The sequence below is a fragment of the Passer domesticus genome, chromosome 5, assembly GCF_036417665.1.
Source record: "Passer domesticus isolate bPasDom1 chromosome 5, bPasDom1.hap1, whole genome shotgun sequence".
Classification (NCBI taxonomy): domain Eukaryota; kingdom Metazoa; phylum Chordata; class Aves; order Passeriformes; family Passeridae; genus Passer; species Passer domesticus.
The window spans coordinates 12,925,056-12,948,001 of record NC_087478.1 but is presented as its reverse complement, the minus strand read 5'-3'; the positions used below and the strand labels follow the sequence as shown (position 1 = coordinate 12,948,001).

The 22,946-nt window shown below is 39.2% G+C and overlaps 1 protein-coding gene across 1 annotated transcript in view; it reads right to left on the bottom strand.

The window, feature by feature from the left end:
- PRKAR2B (protein kinase cAMP-dependent type II regulatory subunit beta) overlaps positions 1-22,946 on the bottom strand; it is a 74,999-nt gene that overhangs the window by 29,865 nt on the left and 22,188 nt on the right. Inside the window, exon 2 of the mRNA XM_064422020.1 lies at positions 15,734-15,769. Coding sequence (XP_064278090.1) covers positions 15,734-15,769 — 36 coding nt within the window. The remainder of the gene's footprint in view (positions 1-15,733; positions 15,770-22,946) is intronic.

Here is a 22,946-nt window from a genome sequence, read left to right as displayed (position 1 = left end):
AATTGAAAGCTACAAGTGTTGAAAATAAGCAGTGCCATGCTTGGAACGCTGTGACAAATGAATTTGAAGGTACTACACTTAGTGTAAACACTTATAAATCAGCGTGGGGTTTTTTATACTCTCAGGGGCCAACCTGTAAAGCAATGAGAAAGTTATTTACAATTAGTTGAAGGTCTCAGATTTGCACAGTACACACAGGCCAGTGTACAGATCATTCAATTCTGGTGAGAATTTCTGATCTTAGACATGCATAAAGAGAAATCAATAATATGAAGAAACTGAAAAGTCAGGATAATAATGGGATATACAAACAAATCATCATCAAAATATGAAAAAGCTCCAGGAACTGCCAAGAGTCACATATATAAAACACAAAAATGCTATTAATTACAGCTTTGAGCATGCTATTGGTATTTATATCCCAATGCCCCTAACATTAGAGGGACCAGAGTTCATTACTGCTTTATGGTAAAAAAACTTCTTCTATCTAGCTCATTTGAAACTATTTTCACAGAAACAGTTAGGTTGGAAAAGATCTCTGAGATCATCAAGTCCAACCTGGTCACCAACTTGTCAACTAGACCATGGCACCAAGTTCCATGTTCCCTCTTTTCTTGAACACTCCAGGGATGGCAACTCCACTATCTCCCTGAGCAGCCCATTCCAGTGCTTATTAACCCATTCTGTGAAGAAATCCCTCCTGATGTCCAAACACAACTGTGTCCACTGGCACAGCCTGAGCCTATGTCCTCTTTTCTTGTTGCTAGCTGCCTGAGAGAAGAGCCCGATCCCTTCCTGGCTACAGAATCCTTCAGGCAGTTGTAAGACTGATGAGGTGTCCCCTGAGCCTCCTCTTCTCCAGGCTGAACACCCTCAGCTCCTCCCTCATAGGACTCGTGCTCCAGACCCTAAACCAGCTCTGCTGCCCTTCTCTGGACATGTTCCAGCACCTGGAGTAGAGAGGAGCCCAACTCTGAAAGCTGTTTAATATCTTAATGCTTAATATCTTGGTGTAGATTTGGTAAGCCAGTGCTACAAAGTGTCAACACAGAAGCTTCATCCATATTACAAAACTTGGAGCTCCTTGGGCTCCACTGGTCTCATCTTAATTGTGACAAGTCTGGGAAAAGAACCTTTCATGAGGAGTCATCTCAGGAACTGCATCCCAATCAGTTTTGTCCCAGAGATGCAGAGATGGTGCTGGCCCCTGGCAGTGACCAAGAGGGTCACTGAAACCTCAGACACCTGAACCAGGTGAGGCCTTAGTGGCTTTCTCTGCTCCACTCCCGTGCAACACGGGCACTTGATGCCTCCCCTTGCTAAATTCAGCAGAACAGCAAATAGAGCATTCATCAGGAATGCATTCACTTTCTCAGCAATGAAAATAGTTCTCATGTGGATCAAAGATGGAATTGAAACTTCTCAAGTCTCACAGCAATGGACATAAATTGTAAAGATGTTACTGCTGCAAACAAAAAGAACAGGATCCACCATGCAGAAGAAAATCTACCTAAGCAGAAAGTGGTTCATCTCTGCAGAGTGGCTGCAGGATCTGACATCTCTCTGAACTTGCTGCAGCTTGTGTTTGTGAAAAATGTGTATTTTATGATTGGCTTTTTGCAAGTATTAAAATGAATATTGTATGTGTTATGTTAGAAAGTTATGCTGTATTAATTTTCTTAAGTAGTGTGTTAAATATAGTTTTAGGTTACAACATAATGTTAAAATACTTTTTTAAAGAAAGGACTCGCACCGGATAGCAGCCACAGGACACCTAAATCTTTCAGAGAAAGAGAATTTATTGCTCCCTTGTCAGCAGAAAACTAACTTCTTCCCACCTTGTTCAGTCTAAAAGACGCTGTTAGGATTAAGAAGAGAAGTTGACAATTTCCAGACAGAATTCTTTGTTTGAATGGAATTTATGCATCATGTATGAGATAGATGAATATGCAACAGGTTATTGTTTTTAAGGGTTAATCCTCTGTTAACAGGTGTCCTTTTTCAGGCTTGTGTTGCCCAGAAAAAGGTACCTGGATGTCCATATCTCTTTGTTTTTATTGTCTCATATTGTCCTAATCTCAATGGTTCAAATTTTATTGCTCTAATTACATTACTATTGTGATAACCATTTTATTATGATTAAGCTTTTAAAAATTTTAAAAACAAGTGATTGTTGTTTTTTCCATGCTGTAACCCACTCCTCCCTCCAAGAACAAGGGAGGGTCAGGTATTGAGTCCCTGCAGGTACTGCCAAGGGAAAATAATGTGTGATCTGCAGTGAGGAGGAGGATGTATAGAGACACTGTCAATAGTCACATAGAGTATTGCCCACAGAAAAACACAATAATTTATTGATGATTACAAAACTATCTAAAATAGGCATGAATTCCTACTGTAACACACCTAGTGAGAAACAGGCTTTTCATATTTTCTTTTATTGTTTTTCAAGAACAGTTAAAAATAAAGTGTTTCTTATTATGCCGGCACCACTGAAAACCTAAGAAAAGGCTCAATGTAAGAGGGAAGATAAAAAAATTCAGTGAACTGTTGATGAAATTTTAAGATCCTCCTCATCATATAAAGCCATTCCCAACTTCTCAGCAAAATACACCACCTTTGAAAACTAATTTTTTTTTTAAAAATCAGTCAAACCTTCATTAAAAAGTATAAATATTGCAACAGGTTTCAGTGGGTACAGCAAAAGGCCCCCATCATATTTTTAAGCCCTCATGAAGTTAAGTGTTTTTAACATAATATACCCATAAGGGTGAAGTCTGGTAATGACTATGTGACTCTAAAAGAATAGAGACACCATGTAAAAGCACTGTACACAGCATGGGTAGCCTGTGGGATGCAGAGAAGGGCAGATGTACCAGAGATTAAGACTTTGCTCCCTCATGCTGGTGCATCTGTCCCCTTTAGTATCTCTGTTAAAAGCTAAAGAGACACAACAGACAGTTCCCAATACATGTCTGTGTCTGCCAACCAAAGGATCAATGACTCAACTAGAAAACAGAATAGTAGGTCTTCATTGGACACAATCCTCCCAAAAAAATAAGAGGATAACATGAAGTCATGCCACTCCCAGTTCATTTTGTGCAGAACACAAAATAAAAATGTAGGTTAAAACCCTAGTTATGATGCTAAATATAGAGAAGGTGAACACGCACATCACTGATGGCTGGTAACAAATTGCTTCCATTAACCCAGCCAGCCCAGGGTTACATTATTCCTTTCCATTAAGCCACTTACATGCTGTACCCACCTGCATCACTGTGCCATTTCACAACCCAGGCATTAAAGTGCGTTGATTTTACCCTCAGGAAGGAAGGACGGTGGTAGTTTTAACTTTACAGTCATGAAACCAACACCAGGAAGAAAAATAGAGAAGTTTCATAAAAAGAAGTATTCATTAAAAATGGCAGCATGAGGAAGTAAATACAGAGTTCCTGCTGGCACCACTCGTATGATAAATGCACTAAGAAACCCAGTGGCTGGATGTGATTGCAACCAGTCTATAAATAGAGACAATCCCAATTGCTCATATAAATAATGCCTTTGCAAATGATCCCTCAGTCGTGTTGTGTTTTGATTAAAGAGCCCTGCATGAGAAGTGTGAAATGAATAGAAATGCCCCTGAAATTTGCTTCCTCTCTTGCACAATATGACCCTTGCCACCTCAACCTCCATCCGACTGAGAACCTCCTTTCTCATTCAAATTGATGGGACATATTTAGTGCTTGTAAAAAATAAGGCCTAGTCTGGAATACAAAAGTCTAAAAATTCTTGATAGAAAAGGTAACTCATGATCAGTCAATTATAATTTTTGGTGTAGAGGGTTTTTTTCTGCTTAATAATTCAACTTTAATGCAAAGCTTTTAATGATAAATTTTAAATCAATTTTGTCACATATACAGTTCTTAAATTAGAAGTCACCCAACACTGAAGCCGATTTTGCTTCAGCTTTGAAAATGTCACAGATATTGAAAAAACTTCCTCCAGCTCCAAATAAGACTGACATTATGGTCAGAGGTGAACCACAAAGTAGTACATCCTAAGAATTATTTGCCAGAAATATATGGATATGACAGAATTATGGGTATTATTGGCATTTTTCAGTAATCAAAATTATATAAGTCCAGTTACCTAAAATATCATGGAATCATTAAGGTTGGAAAAGATCTCCAAGATCATCAAGTCCAACCTTTGCCCTAACACCACCACACCCACTAAACACATCAGTGTCCCACATCAATTCATTCCTTGAACACTTACAGGGATAGGGACTCCATCACTTCCCAGGGCACCCTGTTCCAATGCTTCACCACTGCTTAGGGGAACACATTTTTCCCAGTATGTAATGAACACCTCCCCTGGTGCAACTGAAGGTCATTTCTCCTCGTCATTTGTTACCTGGGAGAACACATTGACCCCCACCTGGTCACAGCCTCCTTTCAGACAACTCGAGAAGCAACAAGGTCTCCCCTGAGCCTCCTTTTCACCAGGGTGGACATCCCCAGCTCCCTCAGCTGCTCCCTGCAGGGCTTGTGCTCCAGACCCTTCCCCAGCTGTGTTGCCCTTCTCTGGACTCCCTCCAGGACCTCCATGTCTTTGCTGTAGTGAGGGGCCCAAAACTGAACATTAGTGTGTCCTTGCCAGTGCAGGACAGGAGTACAGGAGAAAAGAGTTTTTTAATAGAATAAAAACATTATATAACTTGATAAACTTTACTTTTTCCTTTTTTTTTTTTTGTGAAAAGTAAAGTCAGTACACTCTTGAAAAATTTGCAATTCAAACCAAGTATTTCAAACAAGTGTCAGTGCACTCTATCACAACTTCAACTGTTTTCCCCCCAGCTTGATCACCAAAATAAATTTTAAAAAATTAAAAAATAATTTGGGAAATCACCACCACAACAACTGATAAAGAAAGCCAGTAGACACCCAAGACTTTGTCTGCACAAGGTCTACTCAGAAAGAAAACATGCAAGAAATTCTACTTAGAAAGTCAGAATACATAAATGAATGATAGTACGTGACAAAATGGCTTATGGCTTTTAGGCAAGTGTAGCAAATACCATTACTTAGGTTGCATCTATCGTCATATTTTTTTCCAAATTAATACTGTTTTTAATGAAATCATGAACATCATGTTCCACTTAAAGCATCGTTGTGCACCAACAGTTACACACTATATTTTGCTAGATTTTACCTAATTTAAAAAGCTGGCAAACATAAGCCGTAAGGTTGCGTGCCATTCAGCTAAGTGCTTTATATGTAACTTTCTCAGGACAGCTTTTTGTTCTACGTTAGGTGACAGTAATACTCCATTGATGTGGGGGCCAGAGCATCTACAGGAATTAAATTGTTCCTGTTGCTTTTAACATTAAATGTACAGTTTCTTGACGATTCCACAGCCAAGTTGGAATGTGCAGAAGGTTTTAAGCAACTGGCTGCAGAGTCAGGTGTGAGGATACCATGAGCTGCACGATTGCATCAGCAGGTACAGAGTGTTAGCATGGAGATATACATAGCTAACATTTGTGTCAGACTGCAGCAAAGCAGCCTCTAAGAGCAGGCAGTCTTCGTCTCCTTTATGCAGCACAGCTTTTGTATCATCACATATCTTAATCTTCCTTTCAGGGCAGGTTTTCTGCAGAGATGGGAATGTGCACAGAGCAGGCAGTGAGGGTGTCTCACACCCAACACGCACTGCTGCTGGGCACTTGGTGGTAGGCGTACCACAAAGGATGTGAAATCCCAGTTAATTGTTCTTTCTGACTGCATCAAGCATAGGCTTCCTACTCCTCTCTTCCAGGCCCTTGCTAACCCAGCGTCCCAGCTATTGTCACACTGTGCTGCTCCTGCCTCTGCTTTGCTACTGTGACAGCTGCGTGACCACAGTTCTCCAACAATATTTTAGTATTTTTTGCACGTGGATTGTGTTTCTTGAACTGACCCATAAGAACTGTACCTCTTTCCCTTCCTCATTCTTGTAACAATTTCCTGGATGGCATATTAAAGAAGCCAACTGTGTAAGTCTAATAAGGCCCATACATATTAGGATGAGCCATGGGGCACTCCATACTTGTTCTTCCTACACGGTTTGACTTGCTCAGCTAAGAAATTCAATTAACAAAACGTACAGTCGTCACCAACATGCAATAACATATTCATGTCATTGAGCACTACTGAACCATAATGACAATTTAGATTCTCTGCTGTAATTACTCACGAACAAACTGATCCCAGGAGCACACCTCAAGAAGATCTTTTAGATTAGGATCTCATCTTTTTCAGTGTAATTATGCCACACAGTAGGCGTAAGTATTTCTCTTTTTCCTTCTTAGCTATTTCACATTTTAAACATTCCTTCACACTATCCATGAGAAAATATGATTAATTCTGTGATATGCCTAAAAATCCTACAGAACAGTAGGTAAGCATTATACAGGGAGACATTTCTGCTATGTTCTTTATCAATACATACACACACATTTTTGTCTGCTGTTTGCTGATTCTTTGCCTTCATCTATTTGAGCTTAAACCCCAAACTCATGATGATTGTCATTTCCCCCAAACTTATTCCCAAATGGATAACATAAATGGGGCCGTTTTTTACAATGAAGAATAAGATTAGTGCTTATCTTCCCAGTAAGGAAAATGCCTGAAAAAATTGTGCCTTGCATTACTACCTTTGATATTAGTATATTACTATGATGATAATTGCTATACATAAATATATTACTATGACAGGATAGACAAAAAAAAAATGAACAAAAGAGTAAGTGCACTCAGACCTGGACCAATGAGAATAGGGGTGAAAGTAGTCCCCAAATCAACACTAGCAGAAAAAAAAGTCTCTTCCTGTTGCTCACTGGCAAGAATATGAGAGACTATAAAGTAATTATTGTTTAGGACTTCCCCCTTTCAGTGTTCCAAGTCCCCAGCCCAGAGAGCACAGTTTTGCTACAGTACTGCTCCAATCTGAAGCTGTATTTCCAAAACTCAAGACTGTGATAGCAGGAGAGAAAAGGCTGACAAGTAGGCGTTGAATGTGTGCCTTAAAAGATGCATTCATCACGTACTAGATTGCATGCGAAACAATGTGAAGGATATAAATTCCCAATTTTGTTGCAGTGTGTAGCTGATATTCAGAGTGAAAGATGGTTTCAAAGACTGACTGAAGGTTTGAGTTTAGGCTGATGGGGGCTCCCCTTCTATACTGGTTATTTGAAAGTGAATCTCCACATTTTCATTATTTTCTCATGTAACTAGAGGGGAAACAGTGTTTCCATGCAATCTCAGGTTTAACAAGAAAACTAAAGAAGGCTTTAACATTTCCATTTAATATGTCCTCTGACAAGTTCATTTTTCTTTATTTTCTCATGGAGTTCTGTTTCCTATTCTATGTAATAAATACATACAATTTTCTTCAGGAGTGGATTGTGGCATTGTAGCAAAGAAAAATTGTAGCAATTTTTCATTCTGGCATGCTCATTATAATTCTTCATAATAATTGTGAAGACACCAGAAATCAATCTTTTTCACTTTCACACAAAATTGTTATTAGAACAAGAAAAGGAATTATTCACCTTAACCCCTTAAGGATGCATTCACATTAATACAACAAATACTGTTATTCCATTTTGAACAACCTGCTATGTAAAATATGCCTTGTCTTACTCATCTTTTATCCTTCCAAATAAATCTTCTATAGCATGAAGGTCAAATCACATGAAGTCACAGATGGAATGGAATTGTTTTGGAAAACTGGTAAACAGATTCAACAGCCTACAGATTCATGCTCTATCAGTTACAGTGGAGGGAGCATACCTCCCTAACCTTACACAACTGTGGAAAAACAGTATAGCACAGCAACCAGAGATTATCATAGACACATATACTAAAAACATTTTAGAGAAAAAAGATCAGAACCATTAAATAATGACTATCAATACACACCTCCTCTAAATTTATTTTAAAATCCTTCCTCTTTCTTTCAGCAACATGGATATATTCTTATTTAAAAAAAACAAACCCATTATTTTATTTGTTTCAAAATCATGAGTTATGAGCATCCTGAAAAAAGCATTGGAAGATTATTAACTTCTTTGATCATGTGTTATTTGGATCCCTGAGATTATCAATAATGCAAACTTAGAAGCAGGTTAAATCAGAAAACACAGTATGACTGTTGAGGTTTAAGAATTTCCAAAGCAGTGTGCCACTTATTCATTTCTCTTCCCTCTGCAGCCGGCAGGGGAGGAGAGCTGGAGGCACAGAAGGTAAAGACCATGGGTTGAGATTAGAGCAATTTACTGGAAGCAGAAAAAGGTAAGGAAAGAACAGTAACTGCAACAATAACAAAAGTGCGCAAAAAAGAGAGAGTGAATTACATGCAAAAAGTGCTCAGCACAGAGCTCAACTTGACCGCAGTTGCCCTGACCATTGCCTCAGACCCCGAACCTGCATTATCCAACCATTCCCTCCAGCTAGGAATCAGCATTATCCAACCATTGCCTGCAGCTTGGAACCAGCATTATCCTACCACTCCCTCCAGCTCAGAACCAGCATTATCCAACCACTGCCTCCGGCTCAGAACCAGCATGATCCAACCACTGCCTCCGGCTCAGAACTGGCACTATCTAACCATTGCCTCCAGCTCCAAACCAGCATTATCCAACCCTTGCCCCCAGCTCAGAACCAGCGTTATCGGACCACTGCCTCCAGCTCGGAGCCAGCGTTATCCAAGTGCTCCCTCCAGCTCGGAGCCAGCCGTTATCCAAGTGCTCCCTCCAGCTCAGAACCAGCGTTATCCAAGTGCTCCCTCCAGCTCAGAACCAGCGTTATCCAAGTGCTCCCTCTGGCTCGGAACAGAACCACCACACCGCTGCCTCCACCACACCCACTCACCCGGACCAGGCTCCAGCACAGTCCTTGGCACCATCCCAGACAGGACCATTCCCAAATAGTGGTATGGATGAGGCCACACTGCTAGCTGCAGGTAGGGCTTGATGCATAAACACACCTTCCCATACCCATCTTATGTACCAGTTACATACAAAAATGAGTTTAAAGGTATTGGTCAACCAGCCTATCAACTTGATACCTTGCTAGGTTGTCTGAGCTCTTCCTCAAACAGGCCAGGCAACAGTCCCTAAAGACAAACTTGATTCGTATTTCAACACCAGTCTCTGGTTTATGTTTCATATGTCTGCAACAAGACCAGCCCAAATAGCTGAAAAAACTACAGTGATTAATTTTATTGATACAAAACCACATGCAGAATGCTTTTCAAAGATTATACTAAGACAGCAGGAAAAAACTACAATTTCCCATAAAGAGGGATACACAGTAATTTGTGAACTCAAAACACAACTCCCCTATTTTCTAAAGAAACAGTTGCTATTGAGCTTTACCATCTTGTGCAATTTAAAAATGATTACTCTGCACATTTTCGTCAGTTTATAAATGCAGTCAAGAAATACGGTATTGCAAAGACATCTAAACAAACATGGAAATATACATGGAACTTCAGTAAATCATCTAAACCATCCATCTAAATCATCTATGCAATGCTGCAGTATGAATTATACCTCTATTCCTTCAAGGAAAGGTGTTACCTTTCTTTTAAACTTCTGAGATAACACAACACTTCTGTGCAGTTTAGTCTATTGCTTTACTAAGTATTTAGTCGAAGAGTTTTCCTCAAGGCATAGCATAAATATTTGTGTGTGTAAAAATTAGGCCAATTGCTATTTGTTTACTTCCTTCATTCCCTGCCACCTCCTTGGGACAAATATTGAGAGCCTTCTCTATAGCAACCTATCACAGAGCCCAAGGCTTATGTACGTATTCCTACCATTTCCCTCATTCCCTTTCCTTGCCTTTTTTCCTCTCTTCTTCCACCACCTCAAACTTGGCCTTATAGTATGCATCTGCGAAATCTCTTCTTTTATTAAGCCCTAAGTGTTATGACAAAAACAGCTTAAACACAGCTGTATGTAAAACCTGGCATCGTATTAATTTGCAACAGTTTGCCTGTTTCTGTAACTCAGCTCCATCAATGGGCTCTAAAAAATTCATATACAACCTCTGCTTTTCATATATATAAGAAAACACTTTGATACAACCTGCTAGAATTTATGCTTCAGGTTTTGAAGTTTTAAAAGAAGAATAAATGAAAGTTGAACACAAGCCACTTAAAAACTTCCTGAAGTAATGCAGATAGCCTGAATTTTGTTTTCTTTTGAACAAGAGTACTACTGTCTAACTATGCACTGTAGTATGGAAGAGTTTTTGTATACATGCAGTTCAATTGAGAGAAAAAAAAGTTTAATGGGCAGAATCTGTCACTAGAACAGCTGAAACAACTGAACCCAGAAGGAGGCAAAAGAGCTTCCAAGCACAGAGGCTCTTCTTCAGATCTGCATCAAAAGTAACAAATCTCAAGACAACAACAGGACAGGAACAAACACTCCCCAGTTTAACATCATGATGTTATTTATCAAATGTTCTGAGTGAAAACAGTGGTTAGGAGTGGAGGCAAATGTGCATGTTCTTTAAGCTTCTCTAGGGCTATGTTAATACTTCATTTTTTTACAGGAACTTTTCTCACATTGCCAGAAAGTATAAGAGGAAACAAGAGCAAATTAAAGCCTCACCTCCAGTGCTGGGAGCAGTTTTCAATGCCTCAACACACTAAAGATTTAAAGCTATTATTCCAACGGGGGGCTATGAAGATGGTGAAGGGTCTGAAGGAGAAAGCCAAGGAGTGGATGAGGTCACTTGACTTACTCAGCTTAGAGGAGACTGAGGGGAGAGTCCACAGCTCTCTACAGCTTCCTAACATGGGGAAGGGGAGGGGCAGCCACTGATCTCTTCATTTAGGTGACCACTAACACAATCCAAAGGAACAGCATGAAGCTGTGCCAGGAAGGTTTAGGTTCAGGAGGACATCAGGAAAACTTTCTTCACCCAGAGGGTGGTTGGGCATGGAACAGGTTCCCCAGGGAAATGACCACAGCACCAAATGTGATGGAGTTCAAAAAGCATTGGACAATGCTCTTGGGCACATGGTGTGACTCTTGGGGTGTCCTGTGCTGGGACAGGAGTTGTTCTTTCCTGCCAATTTAAGATATTCTATGACATATGTGCTTTAAGCAGAACCAGGACCAGACTGAAGCACAGCATTCTCCCTGATCCAGTGGCTCTAAGGTGCCTCCAGCTCAGTGCACCACGCCCTTATTGTTATTCAGCAAAGGATTTGAGTGTTACAGAGATCATAATTGTAAGGAGGACCCTGAAAGGCACAATATGCCTTCTTTACTGTGCTCTGTCCATGCAATGTAGATACAGTCTCATATTCTGACAGCTCTTTTCCTTCTGGCTTTCCTCACCAAGACAATGGCAGCCTTAGTGCTAACTGAGTTTCAGTATTAAATACCACTGTAAGTCAGCTGTGTCCTTGCTTATCTCAGAAATGTGACATTAGACATTTCAAATTTGGGATTAACTACACATGTGTGATGAACAAAGTTGAATCCAACATCACTTGAATGCAGTTTGGGGAATATTCATCACTCAGAAGAAGCAGAACCAGTGATTCTTCTCAAATAACTGGTATTATTTTTTCATCAATAAAGTTCTTCATTTCTTCTTATTATTATTATTTCTTCTGTTACTTGATATGCTTCTACAACACTGCATCCTACCTGAGCATTTCAAAGGGGACTTTACAGTTTAATTCCACATCATTATTTTTGGTACAACCCCAGCTTCTGCCTTACTCTATAAAAGGGAATAGCACTTCATTTCAGTATGCTGCCTTTCTCTGACAATTTTTAATATGCCACAGGAAAGTGGGTGCCAATCTTTTTAAGAAAAACTCAATATAGTTGAGTTGATTGAAAATCACAAGTGAAATATTGTTCCTAGGGACATTTTCTATTATTGGCTAGCAATGTCACTTTGCTCTTCCTAAATACTAGTTTATATTTAACCATTTAATTTGGTATCACCTATGCTCTTCCATTATTTCAGAAAGCAATTAGCCATTCTTTCACTAAAAGGACTCCTGTAGTCTAAATGCAGTAAAATTCACCATGTTTCTTAAATACGTTGCCATGCTTCCTGTAGGAATTATTAAATTGAAAAGTAGCAGTGATATATATATATATATAAATACCACTCTGGGCATGACTAATCCAGTCCACACAATGGTTCAGGATACTGCAGACCAAAACTCTTATTTTGTAACTTTCTTCCTATTGGCAACTTACACAAAGTAAAAGAATAAATTGTTCTGGCAAACTTGCTCCCAGATTTTCCCCTGTATGAGGCTGCACAGAACCTCCCACATCCCATCTGAAGGACAAAGGGGTGCCCTTCATGCTCCCCTTTTTTTTTTTCCCACACCCAAGTCTCTTGATCGTCTCAACACTTGTTTTCCTTTCTCTTCATCTTAGTGCCACCAGATTTGAAAAGAAAAATAAAGGATTAACTACTTGCAGCTGTCTCATTGTTCATTCTAGCTCTACACAGTATTTTTAATCTCCTCTTCTTACTAAACTCCTCTTTTTAAGAGTGTGATATCTATTATTCTTTGTGCATAGCCTAGAAAAATGGAGTGCATTATTAACTAGCCCGTGAGTAGCTGTCACCAGCACTATAAGTGTATTTTATGTATAGAGCCTACATTGCATATATACACATACATATGAATAAACACACATCAGAGATATCTAATTAGGTAGCTCAATAAATTGTAAGAGCTGGAATTCCAGAACAGCTAATTTTTCCTAGCTAACTTCTGCTTTTTTTCCTCTACATACCAATGACAGTTCATTAATACATTCTCAGCATGTTAACAGGAACAGCTGTTAAATAATAAATGCTGTGCTGTATTATTTTCAGTAGGTGCTTCAGCAATTAAGCTCTGGGTGCCTAATTTCTAGCTCAGTTAGGAAAAATAACTATATCTTATGCAACCAAGCAAAATACTAGGCATTACCCAAAGAGTAAAAGAAATATCAAAATACCCATTGTAGAGAATTACTGTTCTCTGTGAGGAAATGTTGGAAACCCAATGCAAATCAACACACCAGAACCTCATGTATTTCTGTTTTATTCAAATCAATCCACCCTCAGGCAGCACAACTCCTAGGTCTGTGCAAGAGAAGTAGAGAGAACCTATGGGCAGAGGCATGACAAAAAGGCACCCTGAAGTCACACACTCCCAGAATCAGTCTGCAATATCATGAATCAGATGCAACATGAAACCACATTCCAGAGCTAAATCTCTGAATATTCACCACTAGCTTGGAGAAATATTCACCAGAAGAAAATCTTCAAAAGCAGTCAAGAATCTACAATATTGCACATTTCAAATTTAAAAATAACTCTTAGCCAAACAGCCTAAAATTAGGAGAAGCTCATATTTGAGGGGAAAAAAAACCCCTACATTTCATTTGGTCTGCCTACATAATACATATGGCATTTCCTAAACATGAGAATCAGCTCTGACTACAGAATGCCATTAAGCTACCAAGCATAAAAAACCCAAACCCAACAGCTACCATCTAGCTTTTCCCCTTGCAAGGTGTCTTGATTGCCTTAATCTACATAGACAACTGTTCAATTAAAAACAAGGTATTTAAAAACATGGTTAGGACTGCAAACACCCCTGTGAAATGTTTATATTATCAGTATAGTCTGATTTATGTTTTTAATTTTATATTTTAACATTCAAGTTTCATAAATGTACTGTACTTCTCTGACAGACATTTATCATTTAAGAAGAAAAGTAAGAACTATCACCTTTCACAGGTTTTCTTGTTTGAAAAAATAGTTCTCTTAACTATTAAAGCTACCACTAAATAAAACAGTACACATAGTGGACTGCAGCATTTCCTTGTTCTAGCTTGAAATGTATTCACATGATTTACATCTGATTTACTACACCACCTGACTCATTATTCTGAATAAGATAACTGTTCTATCTCTCCACAACAAGACCAAAATACATGAAATATTAATTCCCCACAGAAATTATTTCCCCAATAATTGCACAAAATTTTCAGACTTATATTATGCTTTTAGTTTCCTTTTAAAAATAAATGTTAATTTAATATTAAATAAACACTAAGAATAACTGATTGGGGGCTTTTTGTGTGCAAGTACTAGCTTTTCAAACAATCAAACTCTCTGAATGCAAGAGCATATCACACATCTGTTAGAAGGACTGCATTCATTACTGTCAGCTATCAATCAGTCACAGCAGCACTCTCCTTAAAACATGAAATGTGATTTGCATAGAGCCCTGCTCACTGTTGCTGAGCACCAGTTAACAAATCATTTCTTTCATTTCAAGCTACTCATGAAGTATTATCATAACTTAAAGCATCAGAATATTTGGAATTAATTACCTTTTCTTACTTTGTGCTACATATGTGAAGGTGGTCAGGCACTGGCACAGATTGCCCAGACCAGCTGTGGCTGCCCCATCCCTGGAAGTGTCCAAGGCAGGCTGGACAAAGCTCTGAGGAACCTGGGACAGTGGAAGGTGTCCCTGCCCATGGCAGGGGGTAGGTACTGGCTGATCTTTAAGGTTCCTTCCAACCAAAACCACCGTGTGATTCTATTATATGCTACGCACCAATCCTGCAAACCTCCTTTTTTCTCTACAGTTCCTCAGTCATCCTGAGGATTTTCACTAGTATTTTTACATTGATAAGGGGCTACCGGACTGAGGTTGTAAATAGCAAAACTAGAAGTCTGGATAGAATTACTGCATTATGAAATACATTTATTAAAAATGACCTGAAGTTGAAAACAAAGAGCATTTTATACTGAATATGGCATACTGAAGTTACTAGGAATAGCTCACATCTCCTGCTCTCCTGACTCTTATGAGTCAGCCATGAGTCTCATTACATTTCATGGTGACTTTTATGCCACATTTTCAGATTCAGAGTACTTCTAATAAGATCTAGATTCTGGGCCTTAGAATTCAGGAAAAAAAAGCCTTCAAAAATTAAGCCTAAAGGACATGACACAGCAGAACAATAAGGAAAGGCCAAGAATATTAACTTGGAGGGATCTATTACAAGTAATGGAAATAAGGTAAAGAGCCCTCTGAGCCAGCAAGAACTAAGTTAACTTGAAGAATGCACAAACCAGCACCAGGTTGAGGCAGGTGCACACCCAACACAGGCACACAGCAGCACCATGGGAATGGTGCTTCCAAACCCTATCTGCCAGCTCTGCACAGCACAGCACCACACCATGCACACCAACCAGCCTGGGTTTGGAAAACAGTGAGATTTCCAACACAGCTGAACATTTCTTCATGCACAGCTGATCACGAAATTGCAGTTTCAGGCTGTCTGTGAAGTAAGAAAGGTAACCCTGCTGACATTCAGATTACATTCAGTTCTTGCTTTCAGCCTTCAGATCTGCTAGAACTGAAATGATTTTCAAGGGGGAAAGGGTGTTTTATAAAAAAGTTTAGGTTTTTAGTAAATTCCACAGCAATAAGAAGGGCTTGTACAGGCTCTGTGACCTGAAACCTGGCTACATTTTTCAGTGAAACAGGTAACAAATTAGAGGTTAGCCCAAGTCAGACATCTTTAAAGAACTTTAACAAATGTCATATTACATTCTACAGGACAATCACTGTCAGCACAATGTTTCAACTATTATGTAGACAAATGGAATTCCATTCAGCTTACCTGATGCACGTCTGGTGAATCGGTTTACCGCTGGAGCTGAAAGAAAACAACACATTTTGATTATTTTTGTAGTAGTCTAACTTGCTTTAAACATAACAATGTTATACTTCATACAAAGTGTGACAACTACAAACACCAGATAAGTATTATTTTTGTATCTTTATAGGAACCTATTCATATTCACTTTAACTTTTAAGTAGCTTTGCAGAAGATGGTACATACTAACTAAAAAGCTTTTGAGACCATTTTCAGCTTTCTAAGAGTTACTTTTATTTACTGGTGTTCATGAGTGAATGCGAAACACTTAAATCTGCATCTCCATTATTCATTGAGTGCACAGAAATGGACATCTTGCAAACCATAATAAAAGCAGGGTATGTAAAAAAATATACCTCATTTTTACAAAATATACCTATTGGAAATCTGGCACTAAATATACTCCCATAGAGAAAAAGATTAATTTGTAATCCCATTAAAAGATCAACTTTTGCTTTGACTAACCTTTAAAACTCCTTAGGTAAGTCAATAACAATGCCAACCCCCACCAAAACCCCAGTGCAAATGTTTTATAGTGCCATCCTGGCACATCTCCAACTGCATGCAAACATTTGTAATCAGACTCCCGTCTTGTTTCCAACTGGGAGAGACTGCAAAACACGAATTACAACACATGGCTTTGCCTCTAGTTCATTTCTAGGTTTACGGGCTTCTTCAAGAGTTACTAGAGATAAAATAGATAAACAGTTTTATGTTTTGCCTTGCAAATACAATCTTCAGACTTCTAATTAGTAAAAACCACTGGTCTTGAACTCTACTTTCATGTGATGTATTAACTGCTGGAATAAAGAGCAAGAAGAAAATCTGAATGACCTAATTTCAAATGTGGGCAGCAGCCACATTAAAAATGTATGCCCTTACAGTGCTTATTAATATTCAACCTTAAAAACTGCTCTTCATGTTTTGAACAGAACTGAAAAATGAAAAATATTAACCTTTTTATTTTATCCCACTAAATTTTACATGGGAGTTATGCATCATGTCTTGAACACCTAAGCCAAGAGAAAAAAAATTGCTGAGAAAACAGAAGACACAGTAACAACAGCCTGAGATGCAAACTGACTTCTTATTCCTTTGGAGACAAAAACACAGAAAAAAGCTACAATTTCTGAACCACAGTCACAGATGGTTTGTACAAGCACATACAGGAGTGACAGGTCCAAGTGGCAAAAAAATACACTGGGAAACCCAACTACAGAGGTTTGGAGTGCTAGCCACAAGGAAGTAAACTTCTAGTTAATAAACTGTAACAAACCCCAAACACATATATAGATGAGCACAAGAATAACACAACCAGCAAAGTTATTTTGAAACATGTATTCTAATTCTCCTGAACAATTTTTCTTTAAATAAAAAGACAAAAAATGTAGACGCATTTTTATCAAAACAGCATATTTTATGCAACTGCTGTTTTGTAATATGGGGACTGTTTGATTCCTAAAAACTGTTTATTTTGTCACTACTGTTCTGGGCCAAATTCATTTCAGGACATCAGTCATGACTGTCACCATCAGATGGCTGAGTTGTTTCCTCAAGCAAGTAAATTTGCAGCAGGTCTCAGCAGATGTGCTCATATTAAAAAAAAAAAAAATTGGAATCTGACATATTTGTAACAAGAAAGCATAAAATAATGTTTTGCTCCCATTCAGAAGCTTTCCCCAAACTCAGGGAGGGCTTTGGCTGTCAGCTCTGTATATAATCTGTAGATATGAAGCTTTAACTCCTCTAGACAGCTACCTCAGCACATCAAAAAAAAAAAAAAAAGGAACACATAGCACAAAGATAATTTGAAACAAGTTACAGGGATTGTCAAAGAAAAAGGTTGTTTTTCAGCTACATAATTCTAATTTCACTCTTTTATTTGGCTACAAGTAGCTTAATTTATTGTGCAACAGATTTTACAAATTATTTACCGTTAGAAAAAAAAATAGCAAGAATGTCAGAACCTTGATTATTTTTGAGCTTATGTGAATAATCAGTGTTTCAGCAGCACCCAGACAAAGCCTTCCTGCCCAGACTGGGATTTCATGGAGGTCATCCAAATGTGTTACTGGAAGATTTAAAAACAGAACCCACAGTTCTTTGTTATGGAGCAAGTTGAACTACTCTCTATTTTTCTGGTAGCAAATCACAATATACTTCTGTTGTTCAGAAAGGTGGAAGCATTAGCATACAAGAAAGTCTCAGATAATAATCAATCCTCCAGGAATTTAGGTGTTTTCAGTACAAAGTAGATGAGTGGTCAACCAGGTCATGTCTGGCATTGTAAGGCAGGCAAAAGAAAGTCTAAGATGCATTTTTCTTGAGGCATAAAACAAATACTAAATTATCTTTCAAACATGTCAGAAGTGGAAAGTCTTGTCCCAGAAACAAATGGACAAATCAATGGCAGAAATATTCAATGAGGGATATTAAATGCTCCTCCTGGAGCCACACAGCATCAGGAACAGCAGAGAGATTCCCAGGGAAGAAACACCACTTTCTGCCTGTGATTACCACCTTCCTTGGATATCTATTTTTAGCCACCATCCTTACTGAGACCTGAGTTAGGCTGACTCTTAGGTTTGGACTGAGATGACTGACCTGATTCATACAGCTCAGGTGAAGAGGAACCCAGAGAGACAGGGTGCCAGGAGACAGTCTTGGCATCCAGGTTGAATTATGAGGGCAGCTTTGAAATCCCACTCACAGGACACAGGAATACTGTACTTAAATGCACAGGTTCAAGCCCCAAGTTACACAGACACAGAAGTGGTGCGTAGGCACTGTGATTTCCACCCTGCTGCTGCTCCAGCTGCTTCCCAACTCTGTCTCCTTTCAGCCATGTGCAGGTTCTCAGGACACTCCGTGAAGGCACAGCAGAGAGCAGCTGCCTTTGTGCTCTGCAGGCTGCCCAAGGACTGCTCCCCACAACGTGAAACCCAGGCAGCCTTGTGGGAGGGTTACCCCATCCCAGATCACAGGCACTGCTGACGCACGGCCCTTCACAGCTGCGGCTTTCCAGCAGGAGTCAACGTGGGAAGGGAATGGGTGTGAGGCAATACCTACATGGCTATTAAAAGTTAACTCTACAGCAAAAATACACTTCATCTTAAAGGTTATAGTGACATCCCACTGAGGGTTGGTTGTTCCAAATTATTCAAGTCAAACAACTTGCTAGAAAAATAACACAGTAACTCAAGTGCCACACATCCCCACTAATCTGTGCAAAATACAGAAGGAACAAAACTCATGGACTGCAAACCTCACCCTTGAAAAAGGCAGGATTTTTCCCATTAAAAGGCATAAACAGATGTACAGATAAACCCAGAACATGTCCAGTAACATTTAATATTTTTTGCAGCATCAGAAGGAGTGCTGCACCACAACAAAGAACGTATAGCTATGCACAGAGAATCTTGTTTACAAGCATGATGTCACTCCAACATTATACATGACTCTTCAGGTTCTACTTTGTTTCAACCAAAATCTATTACAAACTTGACAGGGGAAAATTATCAGAGGGTGGGCATGGTGTGTATGAGAGAGAAATGACAGAGGTCTGTATCCTAATGAAGTTTTGATTAAATTACCATCTGAAAGTGCACAAACTTATATGACATATTCCAGTAGTTTGATTGCTAATACTACGTAAGAGAGAATTCCACAGTCTGTCACTTGTTAGCAACTGAAATTCATGTATGAAAATCCTTGCTCAGAGAACTGTATGAAGTACAGATTCTAAAATACTTTGGCAATAGAGATCAAGCAAATAAATATAAACAATTGGTAAATGATCAAGAGCAGCACAACTTTGTAAGCAGAGGAAAGGGGAGTTTGTGGGATGTTTTGCAGAGAATCAAGACTAATAAGATAATGCTATGAAAGGAACCTAACTAGGCATCCTCTAGATGGTTAACCTGTTCTGATAGCCTAAGCTCTCTTTGTGCAAACTCACAATTTAAATGTTTTTGCTTCAGAAACTGCCAGAGATTCTTGTGCCATTAATGCCACCTGGAATAAAAAGCTAAAGACATCACAGACATTAGACATGCAGCCTGCCTAAGAAGTGAGGGACTGTAAGCCTGGGATTCAAGAAGAGGCTCTGCGTACCAGGGGCTGTTAAGGACATGCCTGAGCACTCTCTGACAGCCAGACCTGCAAACTGGTGCTCCCTGCAGGTCTGCAAACCACAGCAGAGACACATCCCCAGGTGTGCTGCAGATGCAGGGAACCCTGCTGTGCCCAAGCCAGGTGAGCACACCCCACTCCCTGCAGCTGCTCCGGGGGACAGAGGCCACAGCAGACTGCTCACACTCCTGCCATCCTTACAGCAACTCAAGGTAATGCTCTCTTACAGAAAAACACACAGAGCCAAAATGCCTGCTCCAAGTGACAAGGGCTGGCAGGGGATTAGTGATTAATCTTTAGTGTTAGTAAAAATTAGAACACTTTCCACAAACCTCACTTTCAATTAGCCACTGCAATTTCTTCATATGGCAAAGGAGTAAACCCCATTAAAAAAAAAACCAAAAAAACCAAAACACAACACCAAAAAACCCACCGCCCAAAAAAACCACAAAAACCCCACCAAAAACAAACAAAAAACCCACCACCAAATCAAAACTCAAATAAATAAAAAAAAAACTCTCAAAAATTAAACTAAGCTATTACATGTTTAAAATCTTCAATTTAGCAGCCCATAGCCCCCCAGACCCCATCCTTACTTATAAAGCAGGAATACTGCTAATGTAGTAGCATTACTTAATGGATAGACAAAGAGAAACATCCACACCATAATGCATCTTCCTCGTGTGGAAAGTGCAAATGCCTCAGGTGAACTTAGGAAAAAAGTGTCACATCCAAATTATTCTTTTTTCTATTCTATTAAGGGCAAAACTGTGTTAAAGCTCTCAAGAACAGCACTGATGTCAGTGGGTCAAACCTAGCCCAAATCTGAACAATAGGCTGAGAATCTGCTCTCAGCACACTGTCTAATTTGATTACATTTAACTTTATTGTTTTCAATAGTTATTCTTGATTTATCTATGGTCCTTTCATCATATACACCCAAATCCCAGGCTAAATTTTAACTGGTGAGGATCATGGGCAGTATATGTTCCACCTTTTCAGTTCCAAGCTTACCTATTTCTCAAAGTTCTCAACTTTCAGAAAATTCTGAATTATGCCTATTGCAATCACATTCCTATATTATGCTAGTTAATATTCACTTGTTTTCTTTCACAGATTATTAAGTAGAATGACCTAATCAGAACAAAAGCAAAATCAAATCTAAATGAATGCCTCTCTAAAATACATGCTTTAGTCAGACTCATATTTTCATGTCCCAAATGGAGGAAATAAGAGTTAACTCCCCATTACCCAGGACAATGATAAGCTGGGACACCATAGATAATAACAGTAATTTGGGGCCCTTCTGATTTCCTTCCATCGCTGGAAACTTTCATTTTAGTTCAGGATTAATCCAGGTAGAATGATTGTTTCAGAGGCTGAGACCAACACAAGACAATACAGTTACGTTAATGTACTTTCACACTAAGACCTCTCAAAATCTCAAGGAAAGCATGACAAACTCCCTGACAGTTTGTAGAAATGACTCTGAAAAAGAAGTTGCCAGGTCTGTGGAGAATGGTTCTTGTCTTTTCTCTGTGAAAGGCTATGACAACTGTGAGGCATGAGAGGAAGGGATGAGCACAGCAAATACACAGCTATTATCTGGAAGACAAACAGTCCTGTCAGTACAGCAGTTAGAGCACAGCTTTCAAAATATTTGTATTTAAATCTGGAAATTTAACAGCAATGGTAATATTTCAATGATGAAATACATGAGTTATGTTTTAGTATTTCCCTCACCAAAAAAGTCAGTCTCAGAAGAGGATTTCTTTTTTAAATTAAAAACAAAATGAAAGAACAGCAGCACATAGGTTTGGCCTTTACACAAAGAGAAAAGGTAAATCACAGCCACAGGTGCTTCCTGCACGTACCAGTCAGCCAAAGAACCTGACAGGTTAGACAGCAACACTGCCACCAAATTTCCCAATAAACAAAGCTTAACATCTCAAGAATATCTGAACCCATTTCAAAACTCTGACTAACCTTGGTGAAGAGCACCCACAGTTCCTAAAAGGGTAGGATCTGCGCACAGAGGGATCTGGCTCCATCCAAGGAAAGGTGTGCTGCTGGAAGGCATGGCAAGTTCACACCTTCAGGAAGAAAGGGCTCCCTAAGGAATTGAGTCTGCTCTGTAGCCAGGGAGACAGAGTGCACACGGACACGTGCATTCCTACACAGAGCAGAATGCAGGCAGTGAGGCATGAAGGTACCACAGGCTTTCCGTGAATCCTGTGGACTGACTGAGAAGCCAAAGATGAGGGAGAAACAACACTATAGTGGTAGCATTAATGTGCTACTGGGAGAAAAAGAGAGAGAAAATAATTTGGCTGTTGCAAGAAAAGTACATGTTGGCAAGAAAAAATGGCTTCATCTCATGGGATGCCCTAAAATTTATGTATTTTTTTAATTAAAAATTTAACCTACAGATTTTAAAACCATCTGTACCAAAACAAATACATACATAATTATTGTTGTCTTTGCAGACATCAATACATCTATAAAAGGATTAAAATACACAGAAACCAGAATATCTCACTGTATGTATCTACTGAGGTAGAAATGACTAGCCTGTAGTTCCCCAGCTCTTCCTTTTTTTCCCGTTTTTAGAAAAGGGGCTTATGTTTTCCCTTTCCCAGTCAGTAAAACTTCACTGACCGCCATGACTTCTCAAATTTGATGGATAGTGGCCTAGCCACTTCCTTGGACAGTTCCCTTGGATACATCTCATCAGGTCCCATTAACCTGTGCACATTCAGGTTCCTCAGAATATACTGAACCTCCTACAGCAGGTGGTTCTTCATTCTCCCAGTCCCTTCTGGGACTTGAAGTCTTCTGCAACTTGGGTGCTGTGGCTGGAGCATTTGCCAGCAAAGATTGAAGCAAAAAAATTGTTATGTACCTTCTCCTTCTTCATATACAGATAATCAGGTCTCCCATTTCCTTCTGGAGAAGGCACACATTTTCCTTGGTCTTACTTTTATGACAAATATATCTGCAGAAGCTTTCTTTGCTGCCCTTGATATCCCAGATCAGACTTAATTCT